General features: G+C 40.7%; 1 protein-coding gene across 1 annotated transcript; it reads right to left on the bottom strand.

The window, feature by feature from the left end:
• Positions 1 to 4,964: 4,964 nt before the first annotated feature.
• Positions 4,965 to 19,507, bottom strand: NOM1 (nucleolar protein with MIF4G domain 1; the record flags this gene model as incomplete). Its single annotated transcript, XM_082499360.1, has 11 exons — positions 4,965 to 5,364; positions 6,372 to 6,481; positions 7,203 to 7,334; positions 7,701 to 7,833; positions 11,808 to 11,929; positions 12,510 to 12,660; positions 13,867 to 13,994; positions 14,504 to 14,827; positions 16,834 to 17,029; positions 17,987 to 18,111; positions 18,641 to 19,507. 11 exons carry the CDS (start codon positions 19,505 to 19,507, stop codon positions 5,187 to 5,189), a joined length of 2,466 nt encoding a protein of 821 aa, XP_082355486.1. The 3' UTR covers positions 4,965 to 5,186.
• Positions 19,508 to 20,622: the final 1,115 nt, after the last annotated feature.

Genomic DNA, 20,622 nt, shown 5'->3' with positions numbered 1-20,622 from the left:
TTATTTTTCCCCAAGGTGACACTGAGCATATCTCAGCTTATTGTCTCTATACTAGAAAAATGCATTGCTCCATCCCCAGAGTGTAACTGACGGCTGTTCCCGCAGTGGGCTTCCCCGCCTCCTAACAGCAGTCCCTGCTATTTCCCGCCGGGGCGGTGTGTGCCTGCACACCCAAGAGAGGGTTGAGGCTACTCTGACCGCCTGGATAGTAAAATGTCCATAACGGAATTTTTAATGAAAAATGTGTCATGCTTGGAAATCGTTCACTTATGAAAATGAAACCACTATTTCGCTGTTACTAACAGAAGACTTTAAAGGAACTATTAAAAAAACGGTCTCTGTTTCTAAGTTTTACTCTATACCTCTCATTCCCGTTACATTACTTAGTGATTTTTCAGTGTATTCCCTTTGAGGTCCTGCACTCGTACAAAGTGAGATTGTTTTGGTGTGTGACCTGTTTTTTCCTAGGACACACGTTTTAAGGAATTTTTGGTGTCAGCTGGCTCTTCCTAAATTTATTCTTGATAGATGCTCATTTCATTTCCTTCAAGCATTATTAGGGAAACCACACAATATCCAATTCTGAATTGTGCACACGTTTAAATTAGCGGAAGGCTACTCTAATTAGTTTTAAAGCAAGGTTGCAGGTCGCACCAGAATTTGAAGATAGCACAGCTGGTTTATACGGGCAGCTGTGATGTCCATGCCCGTGGGCCTCACGGTAAACTAAGCTTTACCGGAGGGCGAAGGAAAGTTCCTCCAGGAGATGAAATGATGAAAAGTGGCATCTGGTAAAAGAGTCATATCTCTACCTACAATTTCCTGAAATCAGTCCAACCCAAAAAGTCTTGGGTAAAAGTTACACCCCGCCTTTGGAAAAGTGACCCTACGGATCAAATTGTCTCCTGAAAACAAAAGTGCTTCATTGGCTGCAGGAAAAAAAGCACGTATGTGTTCTCGCACACATGGGATGTAGCCGGGCACTGAGCCACCCTTACGCTCAACGCAACAAAAATTTGAGCATTAGCGTTGCCACTCGCATATTTATTAAGCTGAAAGCGCTGTCGCGCACATTTAGCACCGCGCTGCTCCCGGGCTGTAACTTTTCACGTGCAGAGTTCACCCGCAGAACAATGCGAATCAAACGATGCCAGATGTGCTTTAAGCACCGTATTGGGTTGCACACCTTCGCTGGCGCGAGGCAGGGCAGACCTGCTTGCGTCTGCGCTTTCGGAGCACCACTGATATCAACCCGTCATCCCCGGTGTGCAGGACAATGGAAAAACGTCAAGTTAAAAAAGCCCTGCAGATACTTGGCCCATTCAGGTGCGGTGCTAAAACCCTGCCAAAAGGACTTGCGGATGATTTATCAGCGTAACACTCTGGCCAAAGCTAAAAACCAGACTTTGCTGCCCTGTTAATTCTGATACAGAAAACAGAGAGTTTAAAACATCGCTGTCCGGCTTAAAAGAAAACAAAATTTGAAACGGTGATAATAGCTACGAGCGGATAGTGCTGTTTAAAGGGGGAATTGAAATCTTCTGCTTTATAGCTGAAAAAAAAAAAAAAATCGAACATCCGGCTTTTAGTTAAGTGCATCTAAAGCAAATCACGCCGTATTTTCCACTGGCTCGTCAGGCGTAAGGATTAGTGTTGCAACCGCAGCTGCTTGGTTTTCCAGCGTAGTGTATTTTTACCAACTCAAAATCCATTTCTGCTCATGAAGCAGTAACTTCCCCCAAACCTCCTTTACGGAAGAATTTTGGACATTTTAAGTCATATCTCTCTTATTGGAATGATAAGGGAACATTTCTCACGGAGGTGTGATGTTGGCTAACAGACTAATACTCAATAGGAAGAAATGTCAATGTGCTGTATTTTGTGTATGTGCGTTATTGAACATTTATTCCGCGGCAGAGAAAGCGAAATGCATTCAAGCCTGGTGTAACTTCTCCGGCAGCCTCTGCTGGCAGTCGGTGCTCAGCGTGCAGTTTTGCAGGAAGCCGCTTGCCAGCGTTTGGGCTTGCTGCTGCTACGGAGAGACCTGATGGCACCGTCAACCCTGCTGTAAGGAGGGCAGGCTTTGGCAGGGAGAGCTTTGCTGGGGACAAGTTTTTTCCCCAGGGTTAAAAATATTTTTTATATACATATAAATAAATATAGACTATAAAAAAATATAACATTTATACACATTTACACATATAACTTCTATAAAAGACATTATGAATAAATATATTTTAATATAAATATATGAAAAATAAATATAAATTTATCTCAGCTTTCCTTTTCACATGTGCGTTACATCCTTGGGATGCAACTGGACCACAGAAGCTACAGCTTGCAGACGTGTATGTACAACAGCACACTCTGACAGGTCTTCCACCTCCGTCAAACTCCAGCATTTTGGCCAGTAGAACCATGGAAAAAATTGTGGCAAGATCCAAGACTCAGGAATTCACATTTATCTTAGCATTGTCAAATTTCTGTTTGACAATTATTCCCCCATGGAATCACAGTGAGAGGATGAGACATGCAGAATCAAGCGCAGCAACAGTCCTTGTACCATGACTATGGCACTGGGGACTGGCAGCGTATTTTGGCTGCTTTCCTTGAAAATTCAGGTTTTCCAAAAAAATTATGTTTATGTGTAAATGTGACAAATATAAAAGCTGCAGGCAGGTAAAACCTGTTTTCTTCAGAAACAAAGCAATGTCTTTAATAACTGTAAGTTTGAACAAAACATAGTAGCTGTTTGGGATAAATAATAGCTAATGCAAGTCTTATTTTAAAAAATAGCAATTGTAATTTTAGACTGTAAGGTTAAAAACATCTCCTCTAATTGTACGGCAACACCTGCATCACACCGCCCCAGGCAGCTGCAGCGAGTGAATAGGCTCAGACCCATAAAACACTGGGCAATCCTTCCACGGGCAGCAGAGGGTGGCCAACTCCGATCGCTGAGCACAGCATTCACGCAAGGAACCGGCAGCCTGTCACATTTAATTTTAGGAAGATGTTTCAGGATTTATCTCAAGGACCAAAGTTGCCTCAATCTCCCAGCTAGAGCAATGTGTTTCCATTTATGTATCAAACCACAAACACGTTGAAATGCTGGGTCTACCTAAACTCCTGCAGAAAAAGGTAATTAATTAGGTGGCTGCTGCAGTCTAGGGGGAGCAATTTTTACTCACCGAGGTCCCATGCATTCCACAGCAGTCCGTTTCTAGGGGCTGGCACAGATTTTCTTCCTAGTCCGGCCTCCAAAACTGAAGTAGGAGGCTTGGCATGGTCATTTGCAAGGCAGCTGTTTACATACACTCTCCGAAGCTGTGACTTTCGTATCCATCAAAATATCATCAATTCTTCTGCTGCCCGTACTTTTTTTAATTGGTATGAATTTTAGAAATATTTTAACTAAATTTTTTTCCTCTTCTGCCTGCTGCACGTAAGACGCAACAGAGGGGAAAGGGCCAGTTTTGTATGCTTAAAAGCTGCCAATAGTACGAAACAGGCTGAAGAAAGCATCTTGCTTTGTTCTTTTGATAGTAATCTCTTGTGATAGTTGTTAATCATGCTGGTGTGACCTGGGATTTTGAAACTTGGTCTCAGGTCCCAGCACACCTTGCTCCCTACCACCTGCCCTCTCCAGTGCCCAGAGAAGCTGTGGAAGCTCCATCCCTGGAGGTGTTCAAAGCCAGGCTGGATGGGGCTTCGAGCAACCTGGTCTAGTGGGAGGTATCCCTGTCCATGGCAGGGGGGTTGGACCTAGGTGATCTTCAAGGTCCCTTCCAACCCAAACTGTCCTATGATTCCAGCAGAGGAGAGAAAAACAGCTCCCTGGCTGCTACAGGAAGCACTCCTCTGCCTGAAGACATTACTCATACAAGTGAGGAGAGTACCCTATGTTCAACTCTTTGATTAAAAAATAAAAAGAATTTTAAAAAAAATCTTGCCCAACTCTCGTGCTGAAGAACTGAAAATTTTCTGGACGATGCCTACGGGGAGCAAATTTTCCCATCAGGGACAGATCCGAAGCAGCTGAATAGGTTAATTGGTGTCAAATGCAATTAGGAGGCACGGTAAGTGAGTGGACTATTGAACACCAGAGGGCAAGCCCGGTGATGGAAAGAGGGCTGGCAGCTCCAGCGCAGGTAGATTATGCAGATGCAGCGCATATTGCAGACGAGAAAGTACTTCATCCTCTCCCCGCACTTTAAGGTCACTCCCTTCCTGGCAAACCAGCTAGAGTAAAGCTAATACAAACAGCAAAGCCTTTGGAAAAATCGCAGTTTAATGTGTAGTGGTAAGGTGACAAAGGAAACAAACCATTAACACCAAGTGTTACAAAAAGAAATGTACATGATTTTTTTTTTTTAAAACATCTGAATGGAAAATGCAAGCAAATTCTTAAGAAAGTTATTTTCTTATTGAAAGACTCATATTGATATTATTCTTTATGCCTAGAAAAATCTGATTAACCCAAGTGATTAGGCAACTCCAATTTTAAAGCTGTGAAAAACAGGCTAAAAAAGCAATAAAACTATGCTGTGATCTATAAACCCAATACAATTGGGCAAAGTCAGATCTTCGAGTCGTTTTACTACAGCTTTGAATCCAATTGAAGATCTTTTCCTGACCCACAGTCAGATAAACAATTCACAGAATTAGCAGATAACTTCAACACTTTAAGAAAAAAGTCGATTTCTTCCAAAACTGACTCACCAGTTCTCAGGCCATCTAGTGGCCTGTTCCTTCAGGCAAGTAGAATGATTAGTTACCAAAAGCCTCTGGTTAAGGCTGCTGCTTTAACAGACAGCAGTCAGTATTATGCTATCATTTTAAATGAAAGGTTAGAATATGCAATGCAGAGTGCTCCTGCTGACTGGGAGTATCATAGAAGACAAACTCATTCTCTTCTCCGGATACTAACCATCAACATGAAGCACTCATGCTAAAAAGGGACGTGACAAAAAAATACATTTTCCCTTTCTTCAAAAAGGCCCTCTACCACCTTCAATTAAACCTGTAACTACTGCGTAGGGCAAAGTAACTATTTACATCCAAAACCAGATTCTTTAGAGTAACATGGCTCTCCTCATTCTCAATGATTTGGGTCTGAAAGACTAACAAAGCTTTGCATCTTCACACAGGCTCAATTTTTCTGTATGTTTTATTAGAAAAACAGACTATAGCTTCAATTTGGATTCTTTTGCTTGCAAAGCCTTGGTTGCTAGTTCAACTCTTTCTTTTAATAAGCTAGCTTCTTCGGGACTTTTTTTGGCTTGTACATTTTTCAGTAAGAAGTGGGTAAGGAAGAGTTTCAAGCTTTCCCGCAGCATTCCCAGTTTGGGGTTGTCAGACACCCTGTAAAGATACAGATCAAAACCAGTATTTAGTCTTCCACTGTTTTAGAAATTTCTTAATTATTTTCTTTATCTTCTTCAAATAGAGATGTAGAAAAAAATACAACCTATAAAAGGAGCTTTTTCTGAAGAGGCTTTCAAATTACCAGCAAGCTTATACTGGTTTGGCAAGCAGCCCGAACACACTCAACATGCAATAGACCCTCAACAATAAAATGGAATATTTGAGCCTTAGACTTGCTTTATGTAAATGATTACATTACAGAAAAAAATGAAGCAAACACCGTGTTTGAGCTTCCTGTGTTGCAGCATAACGGTTGAAACATCATCACCTAATTTTCTTTAACTTTATGTAACGTTGCAAGTTTAATGCAACAAAATCATGGAATTGTGGAATAACGTAAGTCAGAAAGGATGTCGGCAGATCATCTTGTCTGACCTGTTTAAAGCTGGACTAACATCCAGGTGTGGTCAGGTTGCTCAGAATCCTAAGCATCTCCAAGGATGGAGATTTCCCAGCAATCCTGGCAACCCATCCCATATAAAAAAAAAAAAAAAAAAAGATTTTCCAGACAATGTTGATTTAAAAAAAAAAAGTTATCCAAACCTTTCCCTCATTAGTATTTCTTTATTTTTCCTTCTTACACTAAAGACACCTTCTAGCAAAGACTGCTGTGAGAGCGAATCCCGCTGCACACAGATAGTAAAGCAATTAGAAAAGCAAGTAATTACAGAGCTCTGTTCATGAAAATCCTATGATCAAAATGATACACTGAATATCTGAAAGCCTTACTTTGTGTAACACTTCTCACAGTTGTATCTATATCAGAGCCTGTACTAACAAAAGATATGCTTCCCCTCCACTCACCCAGCAGAGCTTACTTTTTAAGGGATGGATGGCTGACCTTTGGAAAAGGCACTGTATAATTCCAAAGAAAATAAGCAAACTTTTTATCTTCTTAATTACTACTCACCAAGGGTTCCCTGGAGATCTTTCTGATCACTTACCTCGCAAAAATGTCACTAAGTTCTTCAGCATCTGTTTTGGTTAACAGCATGCTTAATACTTGTCGCAAGAAACGGACTTTGGGTTTATCTAGTTCACTGAATTCAATTACCTAGTAAAGAGAGAGGGATAATTTGATTAATTCAAGTATTTCAAACAGCTGAATTCTCTTCTAAATTAACAGCTTTCAGCACACCAACTGGCCTTCCACATATATACAGAGTCTTAAGTTTGGCACAGAAGAATTAGCTGAGAATGCTGCCTCCCAAAGCCAATCAATAAGGAAAGCAGAGAAATTTCTAAGGAATAACCAGTCTACTAGTACCAGAATACCAGATATAATTTCTCAGATAAATACTTCAGAAGTACCTAGGACAATCCATATAATGGCCCATTTAACACATTTCATTATTCTTCTAATAAAAGTCTATGGAGACCCCATTTGGAATCCAAGTGCTCAGTAGATTTCTCTCTGGGCTAATAAAAATCAACATCAGCTAAAAAGCATAGCAAAAAATCCACTGACAAAGCCTGTTAATGAAGGGGCCTCATTTCCAACTCTGGATACTCTAAAGAAAATAATCTTACAACTGCTCCAGATATAGAATTGTAGACTTTCTTGTATGCCTGGGGCACCACAGGTTCTCTTTTCCCCAAATGATAGCATTACCGTAATGAATTGGATTAATCTGGTAATTTTATGAAAAGTTTTGTCTTAGCTTATGACCATGAATAGCTGAAGTACCAGCCAGGTAACAGAGAAAACACATTTTCCACAGAACTAGCAAATGCAAGGAAAACACAGAAGTATTTTGAAAAGAAAGCACACCAACCTTGAGAACTGAAAGTGGCAATGATTTTGTCCTTAATAAGTGAGCCAACAGTGAAACCAAGTTGGAGATAGCAGAAGCTGACAGGTTTTCTAAGTCTCTGATTTTGTCCCAAATACTAAACTGAAACGTTATCTAGGTGACAAAGGAAAAAAAATCCTACAAATCAAATGACTGTTTAAATGAGTAACAACATAACAAAACCTTTCAACCTTCTATTCTTTATGACCCCACGGTTAATTAACAGAGATGCTTGATCAAACTTTGTTCAATTCTTTTCAAATGCGTAAAACAGAGCAAAGCAAACCTTCTGCAGTAATTATTTTATTTCCTATGCAGGTCTGACCATGAGCATGCCTTATCAAACACAGAGCAATACCAGCAGAATTTTCCTCAGGATTAAGATCTTAACAAGCATGCATTCATTTTCAGGTATTTAATAACTGTCTCCCAAACCACAATAATGACACTAAACCAAAGTAGAAACATATTTTTCTTCACCTGGAATCGTCTTTCACATTCACAAAACTTGTTCGCTAAAAACGCGTAGAAGGGGTTATATGTCTTCTCCTGTAAGCAGCAGTAAAGGATAACATGAACAATTTCTCTCTCCTGCTGATCTTTCAGTCCAAGCCTAAAATTTAGCAAGATAATGAGAATCATTTAGTAAGGAAAAAATTACCGCCACAAAGTAAGAGCTACAGTCAGCATCCGAACGTAATACTTAAAAAAACTCCTCCAAACACCACATTAAGTTTTACTTGTTAGAAAGTTCTTATAAAATCTTTAAAACACTGAGTGGACTCAAACCCTTAAGACTGTGGGCTAAATCAGTATCCTGCTATGGCAATACAGAAATGCTACAGTATTATTGGTGTTAAAAGAGTGGCTGCAAAAGCAAGATCTCAACAGCCAGAAGTGGAATGACACAAGTATAATTACCACCTGGGGAAAGAGAGGTGCCCCACTCCATGTTTGTAGCTCTCCAGGAAGTAAAACAGAGGAGAGGGCACTGTCATAATGGAGTTTTGTGCCTTTGAACATAGCAGCAGTACTGCAGCAAGAGCTGCTGCATGGTGTACCAATACATTGGTTAACTAGTGAAACAAAAACTGTATGTAGGACACTGTTGCAGTTATCTCACACTTGTACCTATGGTCATAGGAAGAAAAACAGCCTTTGGATCAGTATAAGCCTATTTAAAGAAACCTGTCCAGGGCCCTTCACTTCTGTGGCACTTAGCAGGGATAAGAAAATATTTTAAGATATTTTTTCCTACTTGGTGATGTGAAACTCTTCATCTCTACGTCAACTCCAGGCTACATAATACTTGAAATTCATTATTGTTTGACAGTAGCCTAAGAGGATGAAGTCAGTGATTTCAAACCACCTTAAAAAAAACCCAACCCAAACCTGAAGAAATCAGTCAGTATCAATGACTGCTTATGTTGGTTGCCTCAGCATAAAGGCCAAGGACTGAACAGCCTTCCTGCCTGAACAGCTGACCAGTCTAAAAGGGGCCTGAGACACTTTGGCAGGGAATGGTAACTAACTCGCAATGCACCTGTTCTGTGAATAATCTGATTTAGCTTCCAGGGCTGTCAAATGCTTGGCAGCATTAAAACTAATTAAAATGAAAAATGCTTCATATTATAATCTGAAAAATGTCAAACAAAATTCTTTTCATTGCTTCAAGCTCAAGTTTCATATGGCATTAGTATAACTCAAGTGTATTTTCTAACTAAGTTTGACTCCACTGGAACTTGCTCTACCATCTGTAGAGTACAGTTTGTCATTGCTTGACTCTAATATCCAACGTTCATATACACCTCCAGACATCTGCCATTGCATTTGATCACAGACACATAGCAGATTAACAGACAAAATATTGTCTTTCAGCCAAAACCCCCACAATTTAAGGTTTCACAATATAAAAATCTGAGATGATTTCTAGGCTGATTGCTAATGAGCAGTGAAAACCTAGTAGCCTGCTTCTCCAAAAGAGACCACCACTGTAAGTGCTGTGTCTGATATAATTCACTTGCTCTCCCATCAGCCAAATTCTACCTGATTTTACTACAGAGCAACAAAAGTTGGTGTTTTTTTTTTGTTTTTGTTTTTTTTTTTTTTTTTTCTTAAATGCACAGGTTTTCAACCACTGGACATCCATTTAATAGATGACTTGTGAAGTTACATCACTAATTCAGCACACTCTCCTTTTCCTTGTTCATCATCACTCCTATCATGACTTGCTTATTTAGGAAATATTCGTGTTGCCAGATGGTTGCAACCGAGTAAATCAGCACTTTGATGTTCAATTTTGTTCTTACTTTCACGTCTTCACAGACCTAGCAGTATTTTCTCGTTTCAGACCTAACATTCCTAAGCATCTAAATTTAAATCAGGATTGTCTTTCAATGCTTAGCTTCACCATAAACCTGTACAGATTTCATAAACTTGATATTCTTAGATAAAGAACATAGAATCATAGAATTCCCGAGGTTGGAAGGGACCTTTAAGATCATCAAGTCCAACCATTAACCTAACCTGACAAAACCACTACTAAACCATGTCCCCAAGTACCACATCTACCACATCTAACATGCAGTGACCTCACCTATTAAATCATTCATGAGTTAAAATACTCTCATGGACTTGTATGTCTTGATCACTTAAAGAATTTTCCCCTATATATGGGAGAACTGCCTCTGAAATACAGATTATTTAGAGGCAGGCTTCTGCTGGTGATAAATAGGTTAGTTACCATCAGCTGAAGCCCAAGACTGTAATTGCCTTTAGATCAAAAATAGCAATACTCAAACCCAACTTTTAAAAGTCAGTTCAATGATTTTAGTAGATACAGTCACATACTTGCTATCCTGAATTATACACCACACTACAACAGGATATCTAAGACTTTTACAAGTTCCCATTTTTTGTGAGGTGTAAAGTTTCTCAAATCCCTCATCTCAATGCTTAAAAATTGCCCCTTCATCAAACTTAAGCAGCATTCATTTCCTCTCGTGTGAATCTGCAGTTCGTGAAGGAGATGCATCCTTTCAGCTGATGAAATAGATCAAGTCTCACTCCCGTCTCTTTGTCTCCAGTGATGTTCCCAGTCCTCCCTTCACATTGACACTTCTGCAATCACAAACCGAGCCACTTCAGGGAGTTGTTCTGGCTTCAAACTAATTACTTTCTTTTGATGTAAGGAGGAGAAAAACAAGCAGAACTATAGCAGCATGGATTTAAAATGGTTTAAATTACCACTTAACCACACCTCCACTCTGCCAGAGATCTAGCAGCTGATGAAATCAACAAGTGCAGTTAAAATATTCCTTTCTGTATTTCTCAGGCTCTCCTTGTGAGACGGACATCAAACATACAAATATAAATTCCCATACACTCTGGAATGCATACTCACATTAAAGTTAATTTCTTCACTGAAACTTTTGTGTACTTTCCATTATTCTCTGCCAGATGTGGGCAGATTTGAGAATTCCTTGCTCCAAGTTTGCTGTATAAAAATCAGTATCAATGCACACCAGGCAATCTGTAGACAAAGTTTTTCTGCCAAGTCTGTATGTATACAGATTTGTATACTAGTTTAAATAGCATGGATGAGTCAAGGATCAATTTGCAAATTGAACTACCAGGTCTTGGCAAGAGCTGCAGCAACAGCAGCTAATTTCTTTTAATTGAACAGGCCATATTAAGATATTGGAATGACTCCATCACAGTCTTAAATCCAAGCTGTGTTTTGCAGAAGTGGCATTTAATCAAATATTAGTTGACTTTATTACAAAGTCTGTTTTGGTTTGGTTAGCAAATTAAATAATTGCATGCCATCCTGGTAAGACAATTCCCTTGAATTACAAGGCTGCAATAGGAAAGTTCAGCCCTGATCTCTCCCCTCCCAGTTACTATAGACTTACAATTAATATTCTGACAAACACAAAGAATAGCTTAGTTTGAGCTTTTCCCTGATCACATCTTCTTCTGAAGAGCTGTTTGCCAAGTGGTAAGGAAACAGGTCTTAACATGAAATGTGACCCTGGAGCAAATCCAAAGCTAATAAATTCTGCAAGAGGGAAGCGGGGTTGCTAGAACACTACCAGGTCATGCAAGTACGGACAGAGACCTACAAGATGGCTTAACAAGGTGGTAAGAAGTAAAGGAAGCGGCAGTAGTACAGAAATCCAGTGACAAAACCAAGAGATGTTCTGAAGGGGCTTCTCGTCTGCCTCTAAAGAAAGAAGCCTGCAACAGACTTCCATCCACTAGACCAGGATGCACATCTTCAATGCAAAAAGATACAGTCTTCTTAAGTCAGAAGATACTGTAGATCAGTTATAGACACGAGTGACAAGAACAGGGGCTACTCCTTTCCTCTGACTACCAGTCATTTCTGCCTGCCCCCTACTAGTCCTTACACCAGGGTTTTGGTCCTTCTCTTACCCTTTTACCCTTTGTGGATCCCTAGCTATGCACTTCTTTAATTGTATTATCAATTAAATGCTCTTAAGCTCAGACCAGCAATGTTATTTTTCCAATCCAGCTAATGCTGTTCTTAGTTCTGGGCTGTCTTCTGGGCTAGTCTGTACTTACTTAAGAAGCTTTTCAAAGGCATCCAGGAAGTCTTCACTTGTCATCAAGGCACAGAAAATACTTCTTCTGATATCAGTGTTCATTCTCTGCTTACGAGCAAGCTCCATTATCTTTGAACTCACCTGAAAAAAATAACTAAATGCTGTTTTATTTATGCACGCTTTAAGAAAGCTATTTCTGTGCAGACTCTAATAAGATTGTTAATGAAGATCTCCACTAAACTATGAAGCATCAATCCAAAGATCCTTAGCTTTTGTCCAGAGGCACACTTTAATGTATTTTAATTGTGCCAATTATTTTTAAGATGTGCATCTCTAATGCAAGTCACCACGACCATCTCACCACACTACTTTTAGAACCAGCTTAGATATATGCCAACCACGGACAGACCTGTCAGAATTCATACCAGCAAACCCATTTCAGGCCAAGTCTCTCCTTCCACTTACATAACAAGTTACTTTTGCAATTCCACAGGATAAGAAAAAACAAGCTATACCGTATTTGTAATAACAGCTGTTATGAAGCGCACGAGCACAACATTTTGAGAAGTGTAACAGCAGAATTCACAGTCCAAAATCTTAGTCTTACAAGAGCCCATGAAGGTTTTTTTTGGTGGGTTCTTAAATGAACTCATTCACCTGTATAAAGAATATTCAAAAGATCACAAACACTTAGATTATAACTAGCACTGCTTGGATTTACCTTTCCTATATGTAGTTTTTGCTGAGTCTTGTTGTTTGTATCATTGATCATTGGTGTTCCACTCCAGGATGACCCTACGATCCACCAGCGACCAACCTGATCAGCACTGAGGAGAGATTCCAAGGAGACACGGAGTTGAGTTTCTTTTCCACTGCTACGAACCTTGAATAACAAAATACAAGAAAACCCAAAAGCTTTTATCTGAAGCTTTCTTTACCCACCAAAAACCCCCAAACCAACAAAAACTTTAATTACTTAAAATTACTTTAAAACAAATAACAATCTCCATAAAGGTCTTCTCGTTTCCTTCGATCAACCTTTAGTTTCAGTCAGCAACCTGAGAAGAATTTACAAGTTTCCCACATGCTCTAATTTCTTAAATATAAGAAGTTGCTTAAATCTACATTTAGAAGCTTTTTAATTTTTTTTTAAAAGACATAAATTAAAAAGTAGCCATCTTCCAATCATAAAACTTGATTAGAATTCAGACTTGATGCTGACATTCAAAATCAGTTGCAACATCTTACAATCTGGTCATGATTTTCTTTTCAAACACTCGTGATCAAATAAAATGACATGGCAAACTGCCTTAAGTTTTGTACAATTCAAACAATAGAAAGTTTAAACTCTTTGAATAAAATAAGAATTTTTAACAACAGAATCTAGAAGCATACTAAGAGGACTGTGAAAATCTAAGAGAAGAAATTCAACAGAACTGGGTTACATATCTTATTTTTGCCTGACCTATTATCACTGATGTACACATCCTGCACTTACAAATTTCTGAAAAATAAAATGCTTTAGGTGTTGTAGACAAGTAGTGTGATTTTCAGGTTGGAGATACATGGAGTCTAACACCAGATTCAAGTCCTGTGAAAATGAATTAATTCTCAATCCAGCGACAATTACTTTCATGCATTTTATAATGGCTTGTTCTAGACAAACTGCCCTCTCTCCACCAAAAAAAAAGCAAGCAAGAAAGAACATCCAGGTTTTCATAAGTGTTAGACTTCCGAAATAATTCTGGTGAAGTTAGGAGCAGATGCCTGCATCCAAAATCTATGGAAAAAAGAACTTGTCATAATGACTCATTTCTACTGCACAATCATTAAACATCCCAAATCTCTTCTTCAAGTATTTTTCAAGTCTTTTTCAAGACTGAGGCAAAGTCTTTGGCTCAGTTCTTTCTCAAACTGTTCTGCAGAAGGCTGGTTGACTGCTGACTTAACGATCTAACAAGTGACTTTAGTCCATGTGAGTTTCAGACTGTTAAATGAATTAAAAAATACTATAGCCCATCAAGCTGATGTACAATACAAATAATTACTTCTGGTTTAAGAATAGCTATGCTACATACGTCAAGAAAGTTCTCACCAGTGTTCTTTGCAATTTGCGGAGTTTTTCAACTGGTTCAGGATCATAACCAGGAATCTTACGCATGTCATTATTCCTTAGTGCCAACATAGTCTCTAGCATAAAACGAACCTATTGGGAAAAGAAATATTTCTGTAGATTAAGTGCTGTTTATTTAATAAAGTAGAGAGCGTACTTTGAAATTACTGTTCTGTGAGAATAAGCAGCTCAGCTGCCAATATACATCAAAATTTAGATTACATTAATACAAATACAGAAAATGATATTTACTTTAACTCCTATCACATTCATTTGTGTTCAATCTTCACTTCAAAGCTTAATCTGCTAAACACCATTCCTTAGCGACCATTTTTTGAATGTACAAAGTATCACGAAACAGAAGCACTGTCCATTGCATAAGACAGAAAACAGTCCTAGTGTCACCTACTACAAGCATTTTGGTGTCTGTGTCCTAAGAACTAATGGAGAAAGACAGACAAGAAGAATGCAAATAATTGAACACTAACAGTAACTTAGAATATAAATAGATTATAGCAGAAAATATATTGGTAAATTAACACATGTATCCAAGTGCTTATAAAGTCTATTCATAGCACAAAATCTCTAAAACACACACGTACCCTAGTCTGATCCTGGAGTTTCTTCTCTGCTGTGTTTGCTTTCTTCTGGGCTTCAGTGATCAGTTCCTTCAAAGCCAATGCATCATCTTTTCTTAAGGAAAAGCCCACATTTTTCAGAAGAAATAAAATCAACTCAATCTCTTTTTCAGTGAAAATGCTAACAAGCTTTTTCAGAATATCAAAGATCAGCAGGGAATGAACCACATGGAAGTTATACAGATGAGCAATCAAGGCAAGCAGATTTTCACATTCTTTCCCTTCAGCATCACTTTTACAGATTTCATCAAATTTCTTCACTACAGCTTCCAAAAAGTGAGCACCAACCTGGCAATAGTTCCATTAAGGGGGAAAAAAAAATAAAATCCAGCAGTTAACCGTAAGTAGATTTTACAGACGCCGGTAAAACATTCATTTTTGAGGCACTGCCACGATTCATTTTAAAGAAATATTGTTGCTTCTCTCAACCAATATGGATGCTCTACATCTACATACAAATATCTAAGCGGTGTGACATTTTCTTAAAGTATATGTTATTTACACCTACTATATGCCATCCAGTTGCATTTTAAAGTCTGTGCAAGAAAAGCTAATGTTGGGAACTTACAGTACACATACATCAGAATTTGTTTACGCAATTTTCATGGACACCTATTAGCATCTTCCCAGCTGTCAGGCTAGCATGCTGTTACTGCTAGTCATTCATCCAGTAAAAGCTGCATGTCAAAAACCAAATGCACCACAGAGTTCATCATTCCAGAACAAAACCCTTAAAAGGGCAGCAAGAAATAATATTGTAAAACAACCCCAAATATACCAAGTTTGCACAGTTGCTGAGCATGAGCTTAGGCCGATTTTGAAGCGGAGATAAGTCTTAGCCATTTGTCAGTGGTAGAGTTGGGAAAAGAAATTTTGGAATCTCTGTATTTGTGAAAAGAGAACTGATGCTAAAGACTAGAATTAGAAAGCATACCAAAATATAGGCAGGTAATGAACATGTAACTGCCAAACAAGACTCCCCCTCATCATTTTGGTGCTAATATTTGCTGGCTGATGATCATACTGCACAAATGCATAAGCACAGTTATTGGAATTTCAAATTCCGCATTGCTCAAACTAATCTTAAATGCAGCTGTGGTATCACACTTCCGTGTAGTGCATATTCTACACTTATTTTACAGAAAAAATAATGAGGCTTTATGGTATACTCAGTCTTAGGTTCAAAGATGCTGTGTAAGCGAGTCAGTAGCACAGAAGACAGTCTGGATATCGCCCATCTATTTCTAATATCTATCAGTATATCATAGATATATATCATAAATATCATATCTATATCTAAAATGTATTACTAGGTATTTTGCAAAGTTTCAACTTCTATAAAGATTGTGTTTCTCTTTCTAAACCAGCATTGTAATATTATATTTGCAGTCAGAACTGCCTTTCAAGCAGCAAAGAGGAACAAAAAAAAATTTAATGGCAAGGCTGCATAGAGAAAGCTGCTGTAATTGCAGACATCTGATATTTTGTATGGTTCCAGAGACAGCATTCAGGTCACTACACGACAAACTGAAGAACTTGCACTAATACATCTTTTGCATTGAGATGTAGAAAGAAAAATTTATGGGAACACGGTGCTGAAACACCTCAGTCTCCTGAGAAAAGTTTCACTTTCAAATTAGGTAAAATCTTCTCTTTAACATCAGTAGTTTCAGTTTCTTCTTAACAGTGAGCAAGAGATATTTTATCTCAATCATTCATCAGGCTTAAAAACACAAAAGAAAAACATCCAAAAAAATTTGCCATGCTTTTTGAAGTTTTTGATATTCTGGATTCATTGATACACCTAGTTAATTCCACTGATGATCTGCATGATTTGGCTTAATAAAAGGACTTTTTCCACTAACGTAAAAGGATTTCTGTAACTGTAGCACCTTCCTTATCTGGATACATATTGTTCCAGAAGAGTAGCCTCATGTACCCAAGAGGACAGAAATGGATTAGTGTAACTAATCTCCTCCTAAAGAGGAGAAAACTTGAAGCTTAAAAAAATCAGTTTGATGGATGGATGTAGAAAGATTTTGATGAAAAAAAAAAAAAAAAAGATGTTTTTTAACTGACCAGTGGTAACTCATGGAGGAAATAAATTAATCAGATAAACCAACAGACAGATAAACCTTTCACTTGTGGACACCTAGCAAATATGCTAGAAAATGAAATTCAACTAGAGGTGCTTTTTAGTGACACACAATCAAAAGGTAAAAGGCAATTCAAACAAAACATAAACACTACAACATGTATTATTAAACAAAATTAGTCCCAGCCACAAGAATTACCTCAATTCCTACATTATGATGAAGAATGCTGACCAAAAGGACGTGCTCCATCATCAATCTTGCAGGCATGGCAACTGCAGTCACACAAGCATTCATGAGAGTATCTGTCAGAGTTTCATTCACGTCCTTTCTGCTGTTGGCCATGTAGAGATCTTCCATCTGTCCGCTAATGGAGGACAAATTTGGTTCACTCAACCTGTTGAGAAATAATATCCAATGTTCATTTTTTCTTCTCTTTATATGGTTCCACAATTTTCAATTTACCCAATAAGCAACCTATTCTTTTTAGAGAAACATGCTTGGCTTAAGAAGAAACATTGAGAAGATGACTGGAAGACACCTCTTGTATTTTGCTGTGTTCACTAAGATAAAAAAACCAAAACAACATATGTTTAATTTTGGGGGGTGGTGGTGTTTAAAAATATTTACATGTAAAAACAGATTAGCAGCAGTATTTACAGAGTGCTGTCAATGTGCTTACTGTCTCACTGAACAGTCTTATTGAGAAAACAGACTTTGTTCTTTGCAATTGTAACTATGGCACATCACAATCTTTCGATAAATAAAATATGAAAATACCTTGCACTTTTCTAACATTTAAGGTATATCAAATTCTAAACAACTGAGCAAATGGCATACTGTAGTCTGCATTTTACAGATAACATAGATAAAAGAAATTTCTTATTTTAAAAATACTCTAAAACGCATTAAAGTGTTCATCACTTTTTCTGTTCTTCAGTACTTTAAGCTATGAAGTCTTGCTCCTCCTCAGCTGTAGTGCTGGAGAAATTAAATTTTATTTAATTAAAAAAAGAAAATATTTTTTTGGGGGGGGGTTATAACTCGCACTATGAGGGTTTTTTATGGGCATACGCCAACTGACACTTAGTGAATTATACCTAGCACTTGCAGGCAACTGGTCTGTGGAATTCAGCCCAATCTTAAATTTATATTCTAGATTTTTCAACTTCTGTAATGACCAACTTTGAAGAATTTATATCAACAAGGATAATTATTATTAAGTATAGCAGACATGATTGCCAACTTAAAATGAGTTTGTGAAGAGAAAAGTCACATCCTTGCCACTTTTCTTTGAATGATGAGCACTGTCACATTGAACCAGAAAGATTAATGGCTTTCCTTATTATGTTACCTATTAATGAGACCATTCACCATTTTCTTCAGTCTTCCCAATTCTTCTCTTTTCTTGTCATCTAGTGTCTCCTGAGCTTTCCTTACTTGAGGTGGAACATACTTTGTAGCACTGTGATCACAAGTCTTAACGGGGAAACAATAAAATTAAGATACCAAATGAGACTAGTATTTTAACTATTTGAACACAAATATATACCTCTATTTAAGATTAATATACCAAACTTTTTGTTAAGTATACATTTTACCATCTAATGCCAAAGGAGCAACTTCACACAGAAGAGAAGCATGCAACAAGTTACCGCTTATGACCAACTTGACAGCAGCAAAACCCCTCTTTGCTTTACATGACATTTTCTTCTAAGCTATTGTTACTAAAACCCGACATCTTCGGTCTTGGTTTTATCAGCTGCAGACGTACTAACAGTTTGAGTGCCATGGGGGCTAAACGACCCATTTGTCCCCCTCTCCTCCACCCGAGGTACCAGACCTGGCACAGGCCAAACCTCCGGCATCGTCCAGCAGTGAAACCTCATTTTGCAACAGATACTAATTTTAACCACTTCTGCTAAGAGCCGAAAGAGATTATGTTATGTTCAGGTTCTGGCACGTCCTTTGAGAAGCAGGTTCGCGGTATCTGAGGCGAACACCCTACCTCCTCCTCCTCCTCCTCCTCGCCCGGGGGCTCGCTGGCCTCAGGCACCCCGCCGTCCTCCGGGGTGGAGAACGAGCTCTCGCTCTCCCACCGTCCTTCCACATCATCCCCCTCAGAGGGGTCGGAGGCGTCCTCCGGCCCCTCCTCTGGCTCCTCCTCGTCCTCCGGCGGCCCCGGCCGGTCCTCTGGCTGGGCCTCGTCCTCGTCGCTGCTCTCGCACAGCCTGCTGAGGCCGGCGCGGGAGCCCAGGGCGCCCAGCACGTAGCCCAGCCCGTCCCGCAGGAAGCTCTGAGGCAGCTTCTCCACCGCGGTCTCCTCCTGCTTCTTGCGGCGCTTGCCCAGCCCCAGCCGCCGCTCCAGGCGCCGGATCTCCTTCTCCTCCTCCTCGTTGGCCTCCAGCAGGGCCCGCTTCCGCGCCGAGGCGGTCGCGGCGGCGGGGGGAGTCGCGTGGGGTGGCGGTGCCGGCGCCGGCCGCTGCTTTCCGACGACGGCGGCGGCGGCGGGCGAGGCCGGTGCTTTGGGGCGGGCAGCAGGAGCCGTCTTGGCCGGAGCCGTCTTGGCCGGAGCCGTCTTGGCCGGAGCCGTCTTGGCCGGGGCGGCGGGGGCGTCCACGGGCTCCCCACGTTGGAGGCGGCGGCGGCGGCTCCGCTTGAGCCTGCGTTTCTCCTTCCTCGCGTCCCGGCGGCTCCTGCGGTTCTGCTTCTCCGAGTCTTTCAGCAGGGGCAGCGGCGGCCGGTCGCCGGCTGCCTGCACGAACTCCCTCACTGACTGCCGCAGCCTGTCCAGCTTACCGCCGCCGCGGCGAGCGCGGGCGGCCGCCGGCCGCTTCATCTTTCCCCCAACCACGCCGCGCTTGGGCGCCGCCATCTTGGGGAAGACCCGACCTTCCTCTTCCGCCGCGCCGCCGCCATGTGGGGCAGCAGCGCCCCCTGTCAGGCGTTGGCCGCCGGGCGGCGGGGCAGCCCCTCAGGCGGGCGGGGCGGCCCCTCAGTCGGGCGCAGCTGTGAGGAGGTGAGCCCGGGCGGGCTGGCGCTCGCTCGAAACCCGTTGAGATTCCTTCTTTTTTTAAAAAAATACATTTAAGAAAATGTAAGGCTTGTCCCTCATGTTACAGAAAGGACGGGAACAGTTCCTCCCTCGTAGCCCTGGCGGTGGTCATAAGGCCGTAGCGCCCGTGAGGCACGAGGCTCTCCCAAACGTTTCGTGAGGCCGCAGGGTCTGAGGGACATCAGCGCCCCGGCCTCTCCTCCGCCCACCCACTCCCCCATGTTAATCCCTTTACAACCCTGCCAAGCTCAAGTGTCTCTTCCTGAGCATGACAGAGATAACATCCTTGTCTATGGCCCCTGTTTGGTGCCAGCTTCTCTTGGGGTGTCCATCCCCAGTGACATGCGGGACAAGGTGATGTGACTGCTGGGACCGGTGGCCCCCTGCCACAGGGATGGATCCTCACGGCTCTGCCTGGTGACGCAGGCACAGCAGGTGACAACTCGCCTGTCATTTATGTGATCAGAGGGAATTAAATGTCCCATGGCAGTTTGCTGCTGTCAGCAGGGAAACCAATTGGTTGGTCTTATTTTTAGTCTCTCTGCTGTACTGTTAGGCTTATGCAACCTGCTGGATTGGTGTGTCTGGCCCTGGGTCTGTGTCCTCTCCTCCCACCAACTCAAAATCTAGTGCCAGTTTCAGTCGTGTCTGGCAGATGCCTGGAGTTCCCCGAAACACTGAATTTCCCCGTTTCATCAAAATAGGTGTCTGGGTAGAGGAAAGAATTTCTCCGCTGAACAAAGTGCTACAAGGTGAGCAGATACCAGAAAACACAAATGAAAGCCAGCACACGTGACCCAGTTTCAGAAAAACAGTCAGTCTTGAATATCCTGTGGGGACCAAATCCATAGGAAGTCAGGCTTCATTATTTTGTTCTTTGGTGTTACACTCCTGACCTCTGTTGAACAATGAAGTACTACACAGGACTTACATTT

Source organism: Vanellus vanellus (genome assembly GCF_965231255.1).
Source record: "Vanellus vanellus genome assembly, chromosome: 2".
NCBI lineage: Eukaryota > Metazoa > Chordata > Aves > Charadriiformes > Charadriidae > Vanellus > Vanellus vanellus.
This window is presented reverse-complemented; position numbering and strand designations above follow the sequence as displayed.